General features: G+C 38.8%; 3 protein-coding genes and 1 long non-coding RNA gene across 4 annotated transcripts in view; 2 read left to right on the forward strand and 2 right to left on the reverse strand.

Annotated features, from left to right (window-relative positions):
• The window catches only part of RhoGEF64C (Rho guanine nucleotide exchange factor at 64C), a 114866-nt gene that overhangs the window by 5247 nt on the left and 86317 nt on the right, over positions 1-23302 (forward strand). The window contains exon 2 of the mRNA XM_017172916.3: positions 11553-11589. The gene's annotated coding sequence lies outside the window, so the exon portion shown is untranslated. The remainder of the gene's footprint in view (positions 1-11552; positions 11590-23302) is intronic.
• LOC108078833 (uncharacterized) lies at positions 251-547 on the forward strand. The gene has a single exon (XM_017172923.2). It carries the CDS (start codon positions 275-277, stop codon positions 545-547), a length of 273 nt encoding a protein of 90 aa, XP_017028412.1. The 5' UTR covers positions 251-274.
• LOC138928670 (uncharacterized) lies at positions 4108-7607 on the reverse strand. The gene is made up of 3 exons (XR_011445060.1): positions 6796-7607; positions 4830-5482; positions 4108-4640 (listed from the first exon to the last, which is right to left on the reverse strand). It is a non-coding gene; the product is annotated as an uncharacterized lncRNA (long non-coding RNA).
• LOC108078831 (uncharacterized) lies at positions 13368-14683 on the reverse strand. The gene has a single exon (XM_017172922.3). The coding sequence runs from the start codon at positions 13809-13811 to the stop codon at positions 13479-13481; it is 333 nt and encodes a 110-aa protein (XP_017028411.1). The 5' UTR covers positions 13812-14683; the 3' UTR covers positions 13368-13478.

Raw genomic sequence — 23302 nt, forward strand, 5'->3', positions numbered from 1 at the left:
CAAAATGGGGATTAGTCCGGATTAGGTAATGAAATATTTTGGCACAAATATTTACAGAGGAGCGGACCCTCCGTTGACCTGTTCTGACCTGGGGTGAAATATCAGGTAACCCCGCACAGACAGGTAAATGAAAGCGAAGCACGTAAACATATAAGAAGAGCTAGTGAAAAGGGAAGTTATGTCATTCGACTGAGAGAAGTCAAGGCGAAAGGAGGACTTTCACGGGTCAGCAAATTTCTGGTAGAATTACTTCGAAGCACAATAATTACCCACCATGGAGAACGTGAAGCCCACTGTCACCTACCACCTGTTCCTGTATCGCTCCGAACTGGCCAGGCGGAATGCACGACAGCTGCGACTTTCCCGGACGAAAATCGAGATCACGGACGAGCTCATCTCGAAGACGGTGCGGAACCTGAAGACATGCAGCATGGACGACCTGAAGGCGGTGAACCGGGAGCTGCTGTTCAAGCGGAAACTGCGCCACAACGTCTCCAAGCTGAAAAAGGAGGCCAAGCGGCAGGCAGCGGAGCAGCGGCAGGACTAGGAGCCATTTGATTGATTTATTGTATATAGCCGTGTGTAAATAAATATATACCTTGATAAGACTTCTTTTCTGCATTGAAAACTGGTTCGTTTTAATGGCTTTTAGCGGCGCTTCTCGTTTGCATTGAACTGTGGCTAGGAATTAACGGCAAAAGCACGGGCAAAGTCACAAAGTCACCAGAGATCCGTTCGAAAAAAGACCTCTGACTGCCCAGTGGCTGACCCAAACCAGTTGGAAGCTTTATGATCGTTTTTTGCTTCTGCGATGCTTTTGTTTTTTCTCTCTTTCGATTTTTATCCATTTTTTGTTTTGTTTTTTTTTTGGCAACCAAACTTAATTAGAAATTGCAAATGCAATTAACAAAAGGCAAACGCTCAAATGCCAATGTTTTAATAAAAATTTAATTCGATATATTACACTTGAAGAAATACCTTATTTTGCAATATTTAAGAAAACAAAATTTCTTATTTTTAATATATATTTATTAAGTTAATGAAGTTAAATTAAAGTTAAAAGTAAAAGCAGTATGAAATAAACGAGAATGTGCTTTCTATTTTATTATATTTTTCAAGCTGTCAAATTTTGTATTTTTTCATATATATATTTCAATATCAAAATGGATTGTAATTATTAAAAAAAAAAAAAATAATAATAATAATACGTAAAACAACTTTTGATTTATCCGGAACATCTGTATGTGTATCCAAACCTCATGCTTATATTTGGCATTCCATTAGGTTTTCTAAATTTTTAAAAAATAATTAAAGTAAATTAAAAAGTACTTTCTAAAATGTACAAATAACTTTTTTCGAGTGCAAAGTGATACAAAGATTTTGCTGACACTGAGCGAACGCCATGGAAACCAAACAAAACTGGTTCGTTGCATAAATTAACCAAAAAGCAGCAGCGGCAACAAAGTCAAAGAGCCAAGAAGCCACGACTCCCAGAGGGAGAGAGAGGGGTGCGGGGGCGTGTGGGAGCAGCAGTAAAAAAAAACAAAACAAAAAAAACATATATATAAATAAAGTTAGCAACTTGCTAAAAGTCAGCGAAATAAATAAAAATCAGCCAACGTTAACAGACGTTAGCTGAAACTGTTTCGCCTTTGTTTCGGCTTCCTCCAGACAAATTTATTTCGTGACATTGTTCAATTTATGTGTTGAGATGTTGTAATAAAACAAGCCGGGCTTATAGATCGCCACAGATGTCGTTGAGGCAACTTGGAGCAACTGGCGCCAGCTCTCGAAATAATTGTAGCGATCATTCTTATTTTTAGGACTCATAAATCATAGGTAATATAATATCTATAGAGGATTATAATTGCCGTACAACTTGAACAGCATATTAAATTTTTTAGTTTTAATAAAACAAAAGTCAAGGAGCTATATACTAATTTTCAACAAGGCTTTTATGACTTGAGGGAATATAATGTCTTTATAAAAACTGAATGACCAATTAAGATCTTAGTTGTAGTTTTTTGATTATGGAAAATATAGAATACAAACAAAACTTTTCATTATATCCCTGTTATTATTCTTAGTATTATTATTGCTGTCATTTTCCCTTATTTTTCTCATTTATTAATACAATCCCTTGCATTGAATTGCATGGCTTAAATACTTAATAATTCATCATTCGCTCGATTCCCTCACACAAATCAAAATTTTCATGCCTCTCACTTTTGATTAAAATTCTCTTTCTCCGCCAATCACAATTTGTTGGCTTCAATAATTCATTGTTTTTGCCACCGTCACTGCCTTTTGGCAACGATTATTGAAGGACAGGCGGGCTTAGAATCGCAGACAGCCGGACAGACAGACAGGCAGACTTGAGACCTGAGACTTGAGTTGAGGTTGCTGTTCTACTTGACAAATGGATTTCTCTGGCCTGACCCACGACAACGACAACGACAACAACAAGCAACAATGGCGGGCAAACAAAATTTTGCTGTGGCATAGGAAAATCATCAAATCACGACTTTGAGCTCTTTTGATTGACATGCAGAAAAAGGAGCAAAAACCCAAAGACCAACAACTACCGCCGCTGTTGCGCCTGATTGTTCATAATTAAAGCCACCGGCCCCGAGGCTGTTGGCAGCACAAAAATTTCGCAATAATTCTTGGCGTCACCGCCATTCTCGATTCTCTCGACTCGAGGTGACAGCAAACAGCAAACGAATCTAATAGTCGAGGAACCAAGAAATTATCTCACACACAGCCACAATGCTGGGTGTTTGAGTATATATAACCAATACGCCCCGTTAGCCGGAGCGCTTATTAACGCATAATTAGCATATTTAGTGCGGCTCGCAGATTGCATCCCCTCAAGTAATTACTACGATATGCAAGCCTTAGTTTCGCCAGAGATACAAGTGACACAGCAGGTAAAGTACACTGTAAAAATGTGGTATAAAACAAAGAGAATTCAAGGGTCTTAATGGGCTTCTAAAATCCCAACAAAACTTTTTAAAAATTATTTAAAAACGTTTTTAATGTATTTTTTGTTTTCTATTATTTTGTTACACATTTCTATTTTATAATCGGGTTTAAGCTGATTTTTCCCAGTGTCTCCATTTAAAGCTAAGCCTCATTTAGTGCGGCACTCTGTTACCATTGCCACGAACCAATTGACCAACCCACAAAGTTCCTGTCCGCCCTCCCGCCTACCGCTCGCCTTGCTCCTTTCTCATCATGACCGCTCGCTCAGCTTGTACCGTTCACTTTGCCAGAGTCGCCAACGCCGAGAAAAGCAACAACAGCAACTGCAACAAGCGAGTGCAGCCATGGCAACAATTGTCGCATTTGACATTTAGCTACAATTACTTTTTTTTAGCCGTCTTTCGTTGCTTATATTTGGCATGACTCGCTGGCCATATATCTCCCACTTTTGCATTTCCATAGCGAAACTTGTTATATTTAAAATATGCACACTCTTTTTTTTTAGTCCCCCCGCCCCCTGCACCACGCATCACACACCACTGTTATTTTCAAGGTGTTGCGGTCAATTAAGTTGCGACAAAAAATGTTTTTTCCTCATGCATAGAAAAACAGCTGACATGACCAGAGATTCGCCGAGTTATTTTTAGAAAGTCGATCACGTTTTAAGGCGGGTAAATCGATTTTTGTTTGGGTGTAAATTGGAAATTATTATAACATTTTTGGACATAAAACAAGTTGTATCAAACACAATATAACAATAAGATGAGTAACGACAATGTATTATGTTTTGCATTTCGAAATACAAGATGAAATTGTATTAAAAAGAGTTAGGAAGTGACTTTAAACCTGGGTATTTAATATTATAATACTGATTTTATAAATATTCTGTAAACATTCAAACAATAAGATGAGTAACGGGCGTTATGTTATGTTTTGCATTGCAAAATAAAAGATGAAATTGCATTAAAAAGAGTTAGGAAGTGACATTAACCCTTAATTAATTTTAAAGTAAATGTAACAAATGTCCTTATTTCAACCTAGTATTCTTCTTAATAATAGTTGTTATGCTAAAAGTATTTTCATTTATTTATTTCTTCGCAAAAGTTTATATCAAATATATTCCACATATGTATATGGCCCTATTTTTACATCTAGACACAATGGAATCCCTGACTATATTGTCCTTTTCTTGCTGGATTTATGTTCGTTCGGCTGAAGTCATGCCAAAATAGGCAACCTGATGCCCCTGTGACTTGGACTGTGGCACCAAGGTGTGGCCGTTGCACTTTTCCACAGCGATTCTGTGCTGTGGGCGTAGACAAGAGCCCCCAAAAACTGGATTCGGAATTGTCTGAATGCCTCACAAAAGGCTTCGACTTCTTGGGGTCGGGTCTCGGTGCGCCTTTCATAACTTTTGGCATTTACAATATTTAATCATACGATGTTTCGTGAGGACCGGCAGAAATGTCGTTCAAGCGCAACTTATGGATACTTTGTGGGGCCTCCTCCATCTCCATATCCATCTGCATCTGCATCTTTCTCTCGGCAATTTAACCGTTTTCATTTTTTATGCATGTGCATTGCATTTGTAGCTCATTTGCATTTGCGGTTGCTGGCGTCGTCATCCTTGTGCTGGGTGTCTGAAATGCAATTTGCTGAAACAAAAAAAACAGAAAAACAATAAAAAAAAACCGATAAAAGAAGCTAACTTTGATAAGCCGGAGTTTTTATGCTCTAGCTGTATTGTTAAGGATATATTTAAATAGTTATTTAACACAATTAGATGTTGCACAACTTGCATGCACAATATTATTAATATTTTTAAAAATATATACTTAACTCACTTTAAAAAAATATTCTTAAATTGGGTTCATTGCATTGCGTTACAAACTCCTCTTTCCAATCCATATGCATTCCCCATTTTATAGAGTATAAAAGCACCGAAAAAACTGCAAAAAATGAAACTGAACGGACGCCGTTCGTCGAGCGTTTGGCAGCATTAAATTTAATTTTATTAAAGAAAAAACTTTGCTCTCATATGCATGTGCTGCTGCCTGGGAATTGTACAAATGACAACGGGCACAAGTTGCTGCTGCAGTTGCTGTTGCTGTCGTCGCCCGCCGCATGTTGTTGACGTGCAATGTTGCTGCTGTTGCCGCGAACCGCCTTTTGTTTTATGGTTTGTGCGGGTGTCTCTTCCAAAGTTCGATGAAGTTTTGCCGTCTCGAAACGAGATTGAAACTGTTACAATTACGTTTGTGTATATACTGCAGCTCGTTTTGTGCTCCTTTGCACTTTTCAACCAGATGTCGATGGTCGCCTTTTGTGGGTTATCGCAGGAGCAACAGCAGTAGCAACAGCTATCCATCCTTTGAGTTGTTGTTCGGCATTTTAACCTGTTCGTATTGCATATTCATTGGTAGCCCAAGGACATCCCAGTCGGAGTCATCATCATCATCAGTGAGCGGCAGCTCTGGAGAAGAATCCTAGAAATACACTTGAGATATTTGTTGAGAATAAAGGAAGTTTAAATAAATTTGATAAGGATACGAAATAGATAGATAGATAGAATAATCAATTTATTTTAAATATTTTTAAAATGAATTTTTCCCTTGCAAAATAACAATTTCCTTAACCGTATTTAATTAATTTAAAGAAACCCTTTAAGGAAAACTTAACCTCTGAAAATATGGACTGAATAAATTAACAAGATAAGAGGGTTATCCTTTTTTGGCCTTGTAAAAACCAGTTAATGCTTCGCAAATAATGCAATATTTATTATTTTTTTGTTCCTCTGTATCGGCGAATGGAGGGGGAGCCGCTATATCGAAACGCTTCTCATCATCATTTGCATATGTTACACTTTATTTATTGTTGCGGTTGTTTGTTGTTGCTGCTGCTGCTGCTCCCGTTGCTGTTGTTGTTGTTATTCGCGCGCATTGCATTACAAAGAAAATGGCGGGCGGTGGGCGGGCAGAGGAGCAGATATAACTCATACGCAACGTTAGCCTCGCTCTTTCTTGCTCGCATATTTATAGCAGTTACGTGAGACTTTGTTTATGTGACAATTGCTTTTTGTTTCACAGCTCGGTTTCTGCACGGGCACACTCACACACATGCATGGTTTATTCATTTATTTTCATTTTTTATTTTACGTTTTTTGGTTTTGTTATAATTTTTCTTTTTTATTTTTGTTTTTGGGAGTCGTAATTTATGTTTTTTGATTGTGCAAGAATTGCGCCACCATTTGTTATTTGCACCTCCACTGAGTCACGGCGATGAAGGGAAGCCTTTCAAGTTCTCGCTGAAGTTAATTAATTGTGCACTCAAAAGAAACTAGCTCTTTTTGCGGTTTGGATATAGTAGGAAAAGGGTTTTTAATGTTTAATATTTATATAACATATAAGTATAAATGTATTGTTAAAAGGTCAACGAACTCGAACAAAAAACTCTATAAAATGAAAGCCATAAACACTAAAGGCTATGGGAAACCTATGGTTAAGAGTACTGATTATTAATTCAGTATCACATTTTTAAGGCCTTTCCTTCGCTTATTTAAAAGTCCAGTTTTTGCCCTGTAATCGAATAGTGCTCTGCCCCCTCTTCAGCCACAGATGGGTTGCTGCTCATTATTGGTCAACATTGAGTACTAAACTGGGAAATCGGCAGGGGTTTCGGTATCATTTTCGCATTCTGATGTCCGATTACCGGAGCAACGCTAACTGGAGCAGCAACAATAGAAAAAAAGGTACAAAGCCAGCAGCGGCAGCAACAACTATTATGACAGCAAAGGCAATTTGTTGCACTCACTCAGACTCAGACACAGAGACTCGTACACTCGTACACTCGCACAAAAACCAGATAGAATTGTATCTGTGAGGGACAACTCAATGCGCCGCTCTCTGCTGAAGTTGTCGGCTATGAAAAATGGATCTGCTCCAGAAGATTTCAGTAATCTCGTTCGTCACACTTGGCCGCTCAAGTACAAATTTATGAAGAGTCCGCCGAGGAGCCCTCCGGCCCCGTCCAGCGTTCCAGTAACCCTTCGCTTCTGACCATGTCCAAGTTTGGTTTTATTAACTTGTATTTGTGCAGAGAAAGAAAAGTCGAGTTGCTTTGGAAATCAATTTGACTCGGAAAGAAAAAGCTTTTCCCAAATATTGTTCTTGGGTCAATTTATGTTCTCTACATTTATCCACAGTGCATGTAGTTCTATCTCCCAAGTCACTAGAGATGCACTCAAGAATGTCACGGTAGAGTGGCCAAAGTGTCAGTGGATTTGCTGCCAGTACAAGACATTCCGAGTGCCGGTTATGATGTAAGTTCAATAAATTTTCCATTGCAACAATGCCAGACAATGGCAGCCGGCAATCAGAGTTGCCTCAGCTCATTTGCATGGCAATCTTTGCGAAATCCCAGCTAAATGACTTTGGCAAACTTACAATATATATCCACCTCCTGTGTGAAGAAATGGGCGTTGCTGAAAGCGCACAAAACAATTAATGTGACTGCGATGGGCTTAATGAACTTTGCAAAAAAAAAAAGGGAAAAATAAAGAGCACAAATAATAATGAAAAAAAAAGCAAGTGGGAAAAGGGAAAACCTGCGATAACCCTTTCACATTCGATTTAGCATTTAACGATGCACGAAATCAGCCTCTCTCGGCGGCCAGTCATTTCCACAGTCATTTCCACAGCGATTTCCACTTCCAGGCCGACAATTTCCACACATTTTTCAATTAATTAAACCAAAAATATTCTTGCTGCTTCTGTTGGCCCCGGCTCGATGTGCCTTTTACAATTGACGTAAAATATAATTAAAATTGTTCATGTCAATACGCAAAGCGAAATTGGAGTTAAAGGGGGCTTTTCCAGGGGGTTTTTGCGCAAAAGTCGACGCGATGCGACGCATTCAATCAATGCGTGGCAGACAAAATGCAAAATGCACTTTTATTGTATTTTAAAACAAATTGAAAAGCCAACAATTCGCTGGGAAAAACGATGGCAAAAAGTTGGCAAGCTGAAAAAAAAGAATAACAATACTTTCGATACTCTATTCAAAAATGTGGGTCGGTGTTACATATTCTTTATAATAATTTAAAAATCTTCTTGATAACTGGACACTCTATATGTATTTTTTACAAACAATTTGCTTTAAATATATAATAAAACTCATCTAACTCTTCAGCAATTAAAGACAATGCCTTGTCTAAATTATTTTCCTAGAGGTTTTCGCTGACCTCGATCCATTCATGCCTCTCATTTGTTAATCGCAATTTATGGTCTAATATTTAGTTAAAATAGCAAGAATTATTTCCCATGTTTCCATGACAAAACAAAGCCCATCTGAGTTAGGGTATTTCTACATACATATGACAAGAAAATTCGCAATGCTGTGTAATAATAAATATTTTGTCTGGCCTCTGTTTTTGTACAACAATTGTTGTCTCTGCAAATGTGTTTTTCTTTTTTTTTTACTGTTGCATTTAATCCTACATTACTTCTGTAGCAGCTTTGATTTTTGCTGCCAATGTAAAATGGGCCAAAAAGGGCGTGGTTTTTGCCGCTGAATTTTCATGCTTGTCTAGTTTTATGTTTGCAGTTTTTACTTTCACCGTCGAATGCAAATTGTCAAAGCCAACTGTTGGCTGAATTTCATTTTGGATTTGCCAGCAGGCTTAGGGATCTATGAATATCAATAAATAAAGCTGAAATACAAGACTAATTCTACAGCATTGAGATCTTAACTATTTTTTTGGAATACAATTTTTATAGAAACTTTTAGTTAATACTTTCTTTTAGATTTGATTTTTCCTACAACACCTCTGATTACCCTCTTACGAATTTAAAAGGACCCCAAGGTCGCGATTTTATGCTCTAAAACTGGCACCTTTGCGACCCCAAAAAGTCAACCGTCTTTTCACCTGCCTAATGGCAATGCCACAAAACGCAGCGTCAACATCATTATGGAGAGCCGGCTGATTTCTTTTGACGAAAGCGCAAAAATTTTCCTAATGATGCCGCCTCGCAAAATCGACTGCAACTAACTGTTCAGTACACCCCACCGATTTTTACCCACTTGCCCCCTAGCTGGCTGCAGTAATCTGGTCATGGCCAACATGGATGATTGTTGACTTTTATGATTTCCATTTCTTAGCATTATTATGGACGTGTGGCGAATCAACAGCGGCAAATAGAAAACACAGCAGTTGTAGCAACAGCAACAGCAGCTCCCAGTGGTAGGAAAAATCAATAGAAATCCCCCGGATGGGGCTCCCAACTCTCCCCTGTTCATCTGCGGTGCGTATGCCATAAATCGTAACAATAACCACTTGCCACTTGGCCAGACAACGAGCAGACATCGAGTTGGACTTGGTTTCGGATTCGGACTCGGATTCGGACCTGCAGCTGGAGTTGGAGTTGGACATTGAGTTGCCGCAGAAGGCGGCATACGATTTCACTTGACTGACAAACAGACATAAGCAAAGTGTTTGCCCGTTTGCTGGCTTGGCCATATCCCTCAAGTGACTTTCTAAGCGTTGTCCGAATGCCGGCAACATGAGAAATGTGGAGCGAAGGCCGTGCAGATGCAGTAGCCAGTAGTAATAAGAGCTCAATGCTATTATCAGCGGCATCAAATCCTCATTTGCTACTGGTTAGTCGGTACTCTGCTTAAATGCAGTGGTATATTGGGGTATATCTCAGGATCTGTATGGGTTCGGGTAGCGAAATTTGGTATACAAACTTACTTGGTACTAATGTTTAATAAAGTTTTCCTTTTAACACTAAAATAGCTTTTTAAATTCCTTTTCAACACTGATTTTGTGAATTTTTAGTTAAAAATAAAAATTTTAAGTTTTATTTGCCACACTAGGTATCTTTAAGTCGTTCTCCTTTTGTATTTTTCCTTGTCCCCTTGATAGGCGTATCCCATATTCCTGGGACATCCTTCAGGCCTGTGTGTCCAGTGTTGTGTAGTGTGCTCACAAATATTGTCGCACACAACTCATAAAAAGCCCATTTATAACTGTTAACTTGTACAAAAGTATTTACAGACGATTTAGCAGCTCACAGAATTACAGCCATCGCCACACAATTGCAATTGTTTATTTGTGTTTACTGCTCTGGCCGCTTCCCCCCCTCAATGAAGGGGGGATTTAACCCCCTTCCTCTTTATCGCCCCGGAATTTTCCCCTTTTCAACAGTGCTTCTTCTGCTTTGGCAACTACTCCATCTCCCTTTTGGTAGCAATAAAAAGTGTTGTTATTTGTACAATGTTGTTTGTGTGTGCCAGAGTGTGTTTTTTTATTTTGTTTGCTATTATTGTTGTTATTATTACAGTTGTTGTTGTTTAGTGGCCAACACAGCTGCTGCTGACACGCAGAATTCAATGCAACAAGCAGCAGCAACAAAAAAATATATAAAAAAAGAAACAATAGCAAAAAAAGCAGAGAAAAGTAGAAACAAATAAAAAGCAGTAGCAGCAAAAATCATCGAGAGAACTCAAAACCGGGAGAGTCCAAAGTTTGCCATTGTCCCATGGCTGAATGGCCACAAAGACGAAGGTACAACCGAGTTTTGGAAGGGAGTTAAGGGTTAATAATAACACTTGCCAAGGTGCGAAAAGGTTTTTTTCCCACCAAACAATGGCGAAAAGTAATGTAACTCTGATTTTGATTTTACAAATTTTTATGTAATTAAGGAAACTGAAGATAGACTCTCCTTAAGACTTTCTAAAATCTGATTTAAGGAAGTGTTTCATTTCTATTTTGTTAAATAAATTGTGCAACATGACAAACAGTTTTTAACAAGGAGTGCTCTGATATTAATTCATATTTCATTCGCAAATTAATCTCCGCCAAGAAAACAATCTTTGTTCACACATTAATAAATTCAGATGGTTGAGCATTATTTGCTGCTAAACTTTGGTGATTAATAATTCTCAAGGCCTTGGCTAAACACGCTCAAGTGAATGGAGCAGCTTGTGACCTCATAATTACCTACATTAGAATGTGCCTTAAATTCAATAAGCTCTGTATTCTAAGCCGCTTAAACGTTTACCAAATCATTACATCAGTGCTAATTAGGCTGCCTACATAGGGGAAATTTCAGATAGGTCTAATTTTACAAAACCCCCGAATATAAGTAGCTCAATTCCTAAATAATTAGCATAATATGCTTTTAAATCAATTTGAAATACGTGTTGAATAATACCTCCCATTTTCTGGCAAGGGAAGAGCCTTCAGTTTGTTTACATTGTCTGTATTTGTTTTTATTTACAGCGCAAAACAAAAAAAAAGAAAAAGTAAACAAATGCATTTTATCTGCTGACCAACAGAGTGCAGCAGCACATTTATAGGAAAATGGGTTATGAAAAACAATTGGAAAAGGTATTAAATTTATGTCAGTCCCTGCCTGCTGCCTGCGGGGCTGTTGTTAAATTTTATATGCACATACGCAGACGCTGTCAGCGGAATTTCTCATATTGATTTTGCTTTAAATAATAATCTCTTTTTCACTATTTTTCACTACATTTTCCTTTTATTTCTGTTTTTTTTTCGCTTTCAGTGGGCTGCAGCGTTTAATGGCCGATGGATAAAGTGAGGTAAGTGAAACAAAAAGCCAGAAAGGGGAGCGTTTTTTGTGGCTTTGCTTATTAAAAATAGCTGCCTGCTGCTGCTGCTGCTTAAAAAAAAGAAACTTAAAGTGCATGGACAGAGACACAGACGCAGTCACGAGGCTTGTTGGAGCATTTTTCAAGAATTGGGACAACAAGGCGCATAAATAACCGACATGCCACCAACAAAAAAAGCGATGAAAAAGCCTGTAAAAAACTAAGCGAAACTCGCCAAGATACTGCACTTAGAATAGTAAACAAGCAATGGCGACTGGGGTTGGTGCACTGAGAAAAATAAATACTTAAAAGGGTGTTTTATGACCTTAAAATTGTCATTTAATACGGAGGATCACTAGGGCCTAGAAAATAAATATAATATATTTCTTTGAAAATGTTTTATTAACATATTTTCCGATGTTACCAGTAAATATTTGTGATATTAACTGTTCCAAAAATGTTTCAAGAAATTAGATTCATTTCAAATTGAATATCCTCAACCATTTCTCTCAGTGTCCTTAGCACGAGTGTGTGTAAAGGAATTGCAACTAAATACGAGTGCTAAGATGAAACGCAATGCATCCCCGTGCCCCGGATTCTCTCCCCTCCCCTACACAGTGGGAGCAAAAAGAAAGCGCTCTTACCGGTTTTCCACTGTCCCAGAGACACTGGTGCTGCGCGGGTACAGGTTTATTTTCCCGTTGGGACTGTGTGACAAATCAAGCGAGAAGCGAGAGCGAAGACAACAACCGCGACCAGAGAGAGGGAGAAAAAGAAAAACAGAAAAGAAAACAGAAACAACTGCAGCCTCCATGCGCGGAAAACGTCAATGGCCAGGAAAATTCTGGCAGGGGGCACCAGGTTCTCCGGGGGCACTGCCAGCTACGTACGACGCTCTGCGTAATGGCAGCAGGAAATTGAAAAAAAAACTTGCCGCGAGCTCACCTTTGGGTCGCTTCTGTTGCATTTCCTTGACTGTTCTTGGAGCTTTTCCCTAGCCACAGGGTACTCGCGGAAAAATCGGGTATACCTTGGTATATAGTGACTGGAAAATAAGTTAGCTAAAGCAAAAGGTATAGAACTTTCATAAAATGTTTTAAAAATGTATATCTATTTATTGATACTAAGAATTTTCTGTTTATTTTTATAAACATTTCTTTATTACCTTTAGTTTTATAGCTCAGAACACCTGAGCATCTAATAAAAAGTCTCAAAATTGCATAAATGCTTTCAGAAATACAATAATCATATGTTTTTTCTTGCCGTTAGCTATGAACATAAATTTGGCTCAAATAAGACACATTTATAGCCACATTTCCCATAGTTGCATCTGAGAGAAATCCAATTAAATTTGAAATTGGCAATTGACGATTATTGTTATGAAATTGTTGGTAGTAGTGGGTATCGTATAGTCGTCTTTGGTCGTCAATTCGATTTTTTTGCCTGAGCTTGACAGTTGTTTCCACCTTAACCGCCTAGGAAGAGTGTCAAAAGTCAAACACTTTTGCCTGTCGCAGACCCGATCTCTTGAGTTGTGAGAGTCACAGAGAAGGCTCTTTGATGATGTATGCCACTTTAGAGTCTTTTGGCAAAGGTGGTTCTAAAAAAAACAATTTTTTACGATTTAAATGTAAGTCCTGATCCTGTAAACATTTACTTGCAAGAATTGTCTACTCTAAAATTGTTCTGTCTAATTTTATATCGAGTTACAAACAATTTTTCTTCTATTTTCTCTGTTTATTTGGAATCGTTTACTTTTGTAAAGTCTAAAATAAGATCCTAAATTAATGTTTCTTAGCTAATAAATCACATTTTACCTAATGAAGTATTTCGCTAAATATATATATAGTATATACTAGCACTATTTAAAGACGTATATCCTACATTTTTCCCATATCCTGTAGATACTTTCGCTTGCTCTGCTGCTGCTTGGCTAGCTGCCTCTGCATATTGCTGCGCAATCTGTCCCGATATAGTCTCTCCCGATCCAGGGCCCTGTTTAGCTGGCAACTGGCCTCCGTGTCGAGCTCCAGGTCAAAGGCCGTCTCCCACTGCCGGCGCTGCTGCAGCTGAATGAGCTCGTTCGTCAGTGCCAGCTTGGTGCTGGCGATGCGCATCAGACGCCTCTTGGGCCGACACAGTTCCCTGAGGTGGAGATAGAGGGCATAGCTCACGGATTTCTCCGCCCCCAGGGATTTTCCGCCGTCTGACATTTTTCCAACTGCTATGGTACCTCGTCTGCTGCTGCTGCTGCTGAATGTTCTATGCAAATCAAAGCGTTCTCCCCGGCGATTGGAGGCCAAATGATGCAATCAGTGCGTGTGCGGGCGCCTTTTAAGCCAGTCAGGTAGATCGATCAGGGTTTGCAGAAATCCTGAATTTATTGAGCCAGCCATCTTGGGTTGCTCTGCCGCCGTGCAACTGGAGAGCTCAATTAGCTTTTACCTGGAGAAGGTCGGGGAGGAGACCGAGTGCATGTATGCCCCTGTCTCTGTGTACCTGATGCCAGTACCTGCAGGCTGGAGCTAATCTCGTACCGCGACTTGAACTGATTACATTTTCCGACCCAGCTGCGATTTCTGCCTCCGATTTTCCAGCTTTTCCGATGCGACGGCAGCGGCGCTGCTGCATCGGTGTCATTTGCCAGCGGGTAAAGCAGGAAAAGCGGCGGAATAGAGCTCCTGGTTCAATGCAAATGCGCTTTGCATGTTGCCGCTAATTGGCAACAGTTGTCGATGCCACTGTTTTTTCGCTGCTATATCAGAGTAGCAGTGCACTGGGCAGAAATATTGAGACCAAGAATGATACCTATAAGCTATATGGGAAGTACTTTAAATAGGCTTTAATAACTTCAAGGATCTTGTATAAAATTAGGGAAAGAGTCAGCTGTTTTCGACTATTTACCATTATGTAATTACAAACCTCTAACATTATCGAGCTTGTTACATTTGTTTTTGGTTCCTCATTAATTTTTCACCGCTCTAAAAATGCTCTGAGTCACAATTTGTTTTCTTTAAACTCGAGCACATATTCTCGACAACTTTGTGGTAGTGTATGTATCTCAGTTCTTTTAGTTTCCACTCCACCGCGGCCTGCATGATTAATGAACGCCGTTATGCTCTTACGGCTCTTACGGTTCAGGTCAGATCGGAGGTCGGATCAGGCCCTACATATGGAGCGGTACGCGGTGCGTTTGCTGGCCATGTGTGTAACGCCGAGGTGTTGCATAAGTCGACGCCATAAAACCGAACCGGCAGAAAAACAATAAAAGACCAGCAAATTAGAAATTACCTTTATGTGTGCAATGCAAAGTAAAAAAAGAAAAAACTCGACAGAAGAAGAAACAACAAAAAATGGTAACAAATTTACACACAATGGGCAGTTAGGCTGAGGTTGCAAGGCGTAAAGGGGGCAATGCCTTGTGGCAGTGCGTGGCATTACATAAGCGGTTTCTTTTGGCCAACACTCCGCATCTCGATCTCATTAAGCCTGGGCCTTAATCGGAACTCGTCGTGGGGTTAAATCGGAACTGGAGTTACCCATTCAGGGCTTCCTGAACTGAACTGGCCAAGACCCTCAGCAGCTGCCTTTATTTCAGCTGCTAATTAACCCACATGCTGCCGAGTGTGAAGTGGAAATTGTGCTCCGGGCAGTTCCAGCTGCATTACAATGTTATCCAAATGACAATACGCAAAATATATAAAACCCTTACTGCCGCCGGAAAGTTTTTCCTGGCCAAAACTACATGCAACACAAAAAATATACAGTATTTGCGCACAGAGAAAAATAACTAAAAAGTACATCAAAAATACAACAAAGCAAAACAAAGCGACAAAAAGGACTGTTTTCCACATCAAAATGCACATAAATAATAAATGGAACCAGCCAAACGACCAGAACAGGAACCCGGACGGACACGAGGACTCGGAACCTAAAAACAAAAGCGAATCGAGATGCCAGAATCGAGAGAACTGCAAGAGCTGGGAAACTGAAAACGGAAAGCTGGAAACTGAAAACTAAAAACTGGGAACGGAGAACTGCGAGGAGCAAATAATGTTGGTCAGCAGAGGAGCCTTTTGTTTTTTGGGACAACTGTTAATAATGAAAAAGCTCGCAAAAATTATGAAATTAATTTTCAAATTTTAATTATGCAACAGTTGCCCATTGCCGTTGCTTCTCATCGAGCTCCTCAAAATGCAAATTGACTTACACATACAGAAAGTCCATGGAGTTGTCCCTTTTGTGGCTGCGACTGCAACACCGCCCCATTTTCCAAGGATAAGTAGATACTAGAGATGGCAGGAATATCGTATACTTTGTGTTGATAACAGGCATCGATAATTTCGATATCATATTATTTTTATACCAGAAATCAATTCTTTTATTATCTCTAAAATGCTTGAGAATATAAAATTCAGAAAATATATAAGAATAAGTAGTTACTACTAGAATAGTATATTTTATGTTGATAACTGACATCGATAGTTTCTATATCATTTTCAAATACCGCTAATTATTTGTGCTTGTAGATAAGTGTAAAAGCAACCAGCTTTCGATAACAACAATAAATTATATATAGGGATACATCAATGATTATTCAATATCATTCTATATTATTACAAAATATTATTTGAACTTTTCGATAAATATATCGAATTAATCGTTTTCAATTGAATAGCTAAATATTATTAGAATATAAACACATTTCATGAATTTTTTACCATTTAATAATACTTAAAATATTTTTATTCCTGCTTGCGAGACAATATATACCTCACAAAGCATTATCTATATTATGCCACCTCTAATAGGCTCTGACCTCCGTCCAGCTTTGTTGGTGCAGCTGCAGCCCCGGGTCCCAAAACCCCACTGAAAACCCCCTCTAAACTCCGCTTCCACCGCTCACAAGCCATTCAATTGAGGCTCATACACGCATCCGTGAGACTCCAGCCGGGTGTGCTGCTGTTCAACTTTGATTAGAGTTAAGCCCTAAATTAGTTGCTGCCGTTGGCCGCGTTGATGGAACGACCTTTAGGCCGCGTTAATACTTCCTCTGTTCCGCCGTTCACCATGGGAATGAGAAGGGCGAGACGAGCTTCTCGATGAAGTCATCGAGTGGGATACAGATGCAGATAAAAGTGATATATTTGAAAGTATTATACAAAAATTAAGGAAATAAATATAAAGTAATAAAGTGAATACAAAAAAAACTGTTTTAAATAATTAAATTCTTACTTCTGTAACATATTCCTTCAATTCATTTAAGTTAGTAAAGGTATTTTCTTGTCGGATGTGGTTAATCCCTGTTTACTTGGTCACAGATTGGGATGTCGTTAACAAACACACACGGCTGCATCGCATCACATACATGTATGTAGGAATATATTCCACCGTAAACGTTAACCATCCGAGTGTTAATCGCCTCGACTTCGACGCAGATGTCAGCCGGACATGGCCGAGAACAATGCCCGTGGCAAGTTGGCAGCAGCACTTCCGAAACTTGGCCGATGCCAACTTATTAGCGGACACCGTTTAATGGGCCCAATTAATGTCAACCAAGTTCGTCGTCAGCGGCTTTATTTCGGCTGCTTACTGCTTACTTCTGGGCGACTTTGCAGCCTTTGGGCCAAGAGTGAAATTGACTTGAAACGAAAGTTTCGCGGCCATTGATTGGCTCGCTCCGCTGCACGCCAACAAAAAGCCAAGTCCGAGTCGAAAACTTTTTCGGATTGAACATTTGTAGAAATGCATAAAAATTAATTAACAAGCAGATGCCGTACCGAGGAGCAGTTTTAGCTGAAATTATTATTAGCCATTCGAGGCAGCTACTACGTAGACGGAGATGGAGGAGCCAGAGAGTCGCGCAAAAATTAAAGCAAAAGCATAAGAATTTTTAATTGGCTTTTCTGCTTCATCTTCTTGCTGCTTTTGTTGCTATTATTATTCTCGTTGTATTTGTTGTGTTTCCTACTCAATGCCGTCGTCATCGTCGACTTCTCGCACATTTAAGCCTAATTAACTTTCTACTTAGAGCTCAGTTTTCATCTTCTCGCTGGTGCTACAGGGGGATCTACACTGAGGAAAGCAAGGTCGTTTTAATTTGGATTTCTTAAGCTAATATAAAATATGGAAAGTCTGTATCAAAGGCTTTAGGATCCTATATTTATTAATCTGTTCTTTGTTTTTAATAAATTAGCAAAAATATTAAGTATACGCCCCAGAACTCATATTTTGAACAGCTACTTTTGCACCTTTTTTAGTGTAGGCCTCCATTCCTTGGCTTTGACTGCAGCTTCTGCATTGTTCGCCTTTAGTTTTAGCCTTCTTCGTCCCGTTGTACCTTATTGTGCTGGCCGCCTTTTGGTGTTTTAGCTGCTTTTTGCTTTTTTTTTGCTGGCAGCTCTTGCACTGCGTCAACTTCTAATTTCATTTGAAGCCTCCGCTGCTGGCTTTGATTATGCTCTTGCCAGGGCCAAGCGCAGAATTCGCTGGCTAACAAGGTGAAAAGTAGGTGAATGTTAAGCGACGCCGGCACCAGCAGTAGCGGCAACAACAACAACAATGTTGGGAAAACAAAAGAAAAATGGCAACAACACTAACAATGACAAAGAGTAAACAACATTTAGCGAAAGAGCAGGAGTGGAGAGAAAAACAAAACAAAAGACAAAACGTGCCAAAAAAGGGTTAGAGCCAAAAACAAAAGACAAACAAACAAACATATTAAAGTAAAATGTTGTTCGTCCGACAAGATGTTGCTGCCGTTTTGGGAGAGTATATCGAAAGGAAAAATAAGTGATGATAAAATAAAAAATATATATTATATTAATTTAAAAACTCGAATGACTGTTTAAAGTGTAAAGTCCCCAAAAAGTTATAAAAAAAAGAAAAACTTCATTGAAAGCTAATTATGACAATAGTTTTCGACATCTTTGTTCACGAAAAAAAAGCTAATAATAGTTTTAAACATTTTTGTTTACAACAATCGATTATAAATCGACTTTTTAACTATTTTTAAAAGAATTGGATAAGATATATTGAAATACAACCCGTTAAGAGATCAATATATCGAAAGGTTTCCACTACCTTTATACAAAATATATTCTATCAAACCTTAAAAATATCAAAATTAAATGTAATATCGACCCGATAACCAATTCATCGATGGTTTGTTCCATCTCTATTCCTGCTGCGTAAATGTTGCTGCTGTTGTTGATGGCTCCGATAAGTTGCTGCTGCTCCAAGCTCCAAGTTGCTGTCTGGAATCTGGACTGCGGAATCTCGGATCTTTGGGCGATAGCTGGCATCTTCCTCTTCACCGGAAGTGCACATTAAGCGTTTTTAATTTCCAGTTTTGCACAACTTGAAAACTGTTTGCAGAACAACAAAAAAACACAGAAAAACAGACACAAAGAAAAAGGGAAAGGCGTGGGTGTGGATGGAAAGTGTTGCTCTCTTGGCCTTCCACAAATCATCTTGGCCCATTCTTAAAGCTGTCAAAAAGGGAGCGACAAAATTGCACTGAGAAAAATATGCAATCACATTGGAGTTAATGGTTTGAATATGCTCTGAAAAATGCTAAAGAATATTTAAATATTTTATATGTAAGTTTCAATTGTTTTCATATCAATAATGGGTGTCTTATAATAGGGGTAAATATTTTTCATTTTATTTTAATATTTTAACACATTTATTTCTACAGGTATTGGAGGTATATATTCTTGTTCTGTAATTTTTAAACAGTGTAAACTGCCTTTTGGCGTGTGTTCTTTTGATTTTTATCAATAATTTATTCACAAGCCTCGGACTGAATGAGAGCTCGGGTGTTGTAAGCCGTAATGAGAAGCTTTACGCCTGACTTCCGACCTTGAAAGATAATGCTAAGGATGATTATCCGGATAATAATGCCGAGATCGCGTGCAGTTATGATGCATTTAATTTCGCAATATATACATAAAGTGCCGGGCTTATCCCACTTCCATTCTTTGTCTGTTGGAAAAGTGGTGAATGGATGCGGCCAAAGCCACTTTTAAAAGCGAGCATGTGTGAGAGTTCACGTGGCCACTGTGCATGTGTGTGTGTGTGTTAACCATTTTCGGTATTACTTTAGCCATTTTTTGTGCGCATTGTGTTGTTGCCCTGCGAACGCGCTGAGCTTACTTTTCATATATTTCGGACGGGGTTAAGCAAAAAAAAAAGCTTTACACAAACATTTTCGTGTGAAAATTTTTGATTAAACCTTCGCGCTTGCAGAACTCAATTCGTTTTTACATAATGATCAGATTTAACGAAAAATTTAATTACTATTTTTGCAAAAATAATACTTTGCTCGCCCTGTCTGTCGCTGACTTTGACATTAATCATTCGGTGCCGCGTGTGTGTTGACTGGCCGTGAAGTGTTGCCGAAGTTGATGAGTTGACTGGCGGACATTAGCAAACAGATTTAAAAACTATTTACCCGGCAAAAGTGCAGCTAACTGCATTTGCCGAACGCCACTTGAATTATTCATGACGAATGAGCCTGCAGGGACTGTGCCAATGCACTTGGGAATTTTATTTCGGGAAGCTAATGGGTGGAGTTATTGATTTTAGAAAATTATTCAAAAATGTAGTACTCCGTGTATTTTATGATATATATTTGAAAACATTACTTTTAATATTTTGATTTACATTTAAGCTCTCTTATTCCTGAACTCTTTAGGTAAATGAATGGCATTACAATTTTAAACTGTTAAAGAACTTTATTTTTTTTTCTAAACTAAAAATCACTTAACTTACTCTTTAAATAGTTTTCATAAATAAATCTAAAATTAAACCTCTTCAAACACAATTTAAAATCATTATTTCTATATTTTATGTTACATTTCTAAAGGCTTAATAACTCCTTACCAATTTTAGGCTTTTCTTCCTGTGTGCCTTACTTAGTAGAGCTCAATCGCGTTTTTCCAATTTTAACGATTCAGTGAAAATGTCACATAGATTACGTGACTTTGATGCGATTGACATAGTGGCGGGATTTATGCGTGTCCCGGGCGTGGCAGGTGGGCTTGGTTTTGGATTTGGTTGTGGATTTTTTGGACCTCGCGAACGTGCGTTGCCGGCAATTAGAAAAAAAGAAGAAGGGAAAAAGCGGCGCCCACAACTAATTTGAATGCCTCGGCATGTGTGAGTGAGTCTCTCTTGAATTTTTTTTTAGCGAGTATTTCACCCTCCAGTGAAAGAGTGAGTGAAAGATCACGACCGAAAAGTTGGCAGCGAAGGCGGCACATGAAAGTTTACGACGTCGCATCAACGAAATGGGCAAAAATTGTTGGACTTTTGTCTGTGTTTCTTTTCGTCTTACTAACGTTGCCCACTTAATGGCCAAAAGAAAAGCGAAACCGGCGAAAAAAGTGAAAACCTTAAGTGGGCGCGGGCTGGCAAGAATTCTTTAATCGGCGTTTAAATTTAGAAAAGACTGAATAAATAAGTGGTAGAATCATTGGTGGTATAATGGGCTTGACTTAAGTCAATTTGTGGCTTTCTTCACGTTTGGAAAGAGGGTTTCAAGGGTCTAATGCTTGGACATTAGTTTTATTGTAACAGCTCAGAAGAGGTTATAATTTTGTTAAGGAGAATTATTATTTATATGGTAGAAGAGGTAAAACTAAACGCTTTATGAACAACTATAACCTTAGACCTTAAATTTTAAAGTTCAAAGAAATTATTACTCCTTAGACTTGCACTTAACGGGCTTCCTTTTTTCCTTGACGCATATTTCTACCCATCTGCTGTTAATCCCCAGAAAAACAACATATTGCAGGCTATATATATTCCCAGCTCGTCTGAGTGGTTAATATTATATAACCACAGATACTTATGCTTCAGTTTCGGTTTCTGTTTTTTTTCTCAGAGCTTTTACTGAGCATTTCAAAGGCTTCCATTTCCTTTCCTAACAGGTGGAAGGGAAAGGTTGACTTTGCCAGGTATTTGTATTCCATTACGTGGGGGTTGTTTTTTTTTTGCTTTTCAATTTGTCACCGGCATTTGTCTAATTTCCTTTCTGGGCAATGCAAAGAATTGCAAATGTTGAGCATACGCAGCGTGGTCCCGCCTCCCAAATTGCAATTGAAGGAAGTCTGGTGGGGAGGGGAAGCCCAGATCCCTGGCCAAATGTTTTAATATGCAGCGTTTTGTTGAACCATTTGCAACATTCTTGTAGCTGCCACCCACTCACTCAGTCACCCACTCGTTCAGTCACTCATTCATTCATTCATTTATTCGTTGCACTCGTGCAACTTTCATTCATTCAGCAAACGCAAGGAGAAAAAAAAAGAAGAAAAATCGTAAATAAAAAGCGCAAAGGCTGAAAAATAAAGCACTCGACATGCACACATAGATACTCCTTTGGCTGGAATTGTGGGTGTTTTCAGACAGACGCAGGCCCAGACTCAGAAACGGATGCAAAGGTACTGAGAACAATATATATCGAAATAACATAACATCTTGAAAACGTAATTAGTCATGAGATAAAATCAAGATTTATATGAAACTGAAAACAATTAGATAAGATAAATATATTCTTCTACAAATTATTCTTGATTTATTTCGTGATTTATATATTTTTCCCAGTGCACAGATTCAGCTGCAGCTATGGATATAGATGCAGGAACATGTACAGCTACAGACATTCTTTAGCCGCCAGCAGTGGAGGAGCATTTTTCTGCACAATTTATGTCTTTTAATGAAAATGCTAAAAAAGAAAAAATGTACATGTACCGGAGAGCTCGAATAAAAAATGTTAAATCAGAAAGAAAAGCAAAAAAACACACAGAGTGCTCAACACGCTAATAACTTTTGAAAAGGAAATGTGCAACATATAGATACATATATATATATATATAATATGTCTGTGTGGTAACGATGGGTGTGGGCCACCCCGAAAGCAAGTGTTGGCCCTTTTCTGGGCCCTTACCAAATTAGTCTGCAATTTGTAGGAAATATTACAGCAGGGCGAGAGGGCATCGTCGCGGCTACTTTGCTTTGGGCATTCGCTGCGGCTTTAAACTCTGGCCCAGACATTGGTCAGCCAATTTGCCTTTTTGCCTTGGCTAATTATATATCATCGGCACACATGCTGGGCCTGGTCACCATTAGTCAAAAGGAAAATGATATAAAGCAAGCCACTAAAAAAGCAGGCCACCAATTAGCCCGGTTGCTGCAATCACGGAAGGCTTGGACTTGGCATTAAATTTCATTTTATTTTATTTTATTCAACTTAACTGTGCTGTGCTGGCTGCACATTAACCTCAAATACCCAATGATAAGTACCTGCACTCATACTATAATTCCATTATTAATTTGTTACTCGTTTTTGCTTAAAACATTTCACCGCTAAGAGCGAAACAAAGGCAAATCCATTAACGAAATTAGAAGGAATGAAGCCCAGACTCCGACTCTCCGACTTGGACAAAAGCTGATAATGCCCAAAACCGAAACCGAAACGGTATCTACACTTGGCCAGCAGCAGCAGTGGCGGCAGTTCGACGCCATTGTCCCAGCTTTTTGCTTGATGTCTGCCATTTCCTTTGAGCGCTCTAAACTGAAATTAGTTGCTTCTTGCTTAAATTCACATTGAATTAATTCAATTGCGGCGCGCAGTTCGAGCAGCTCTCAACTACAGATGGTTAAAAAAAAATTTAATTATGGTAAATTTGATACAGACTAA

Source organism: Drosophila kikkawai, chromosome 3L (genome assembly GCF_030179895.1).
Source record: "Drosophila kikkawai strain 14028-0561.14 chromosome 3L, DkikHiC1v2, whole genome shotgun sequence".
NCBI classification, from domain to species: domain Eukaryota; kingdom Metazoa; phylum Arthropoda; class Insecta; order Diptera; family Drosophilidae; genus Drosophila; species Drosophila kikkawai.

Bases quoted from the DNA above. Each gene is read 5' to 3' on its own strand.
- LOC108078833 (XM_017172923.2), top strand. From the start codon at position 275: ATGGAGAACGTGAAGCCCACTGTCACCTACCACCTGTTCCTGTATCGC.
- LOC108078831 (XM_017172922.3), bottom strand. From the start codon at position 13,811: ATGTCAGACGGCGGAAAATCCCTGGGGGCGGAGAAATCCGTGAGCTAT.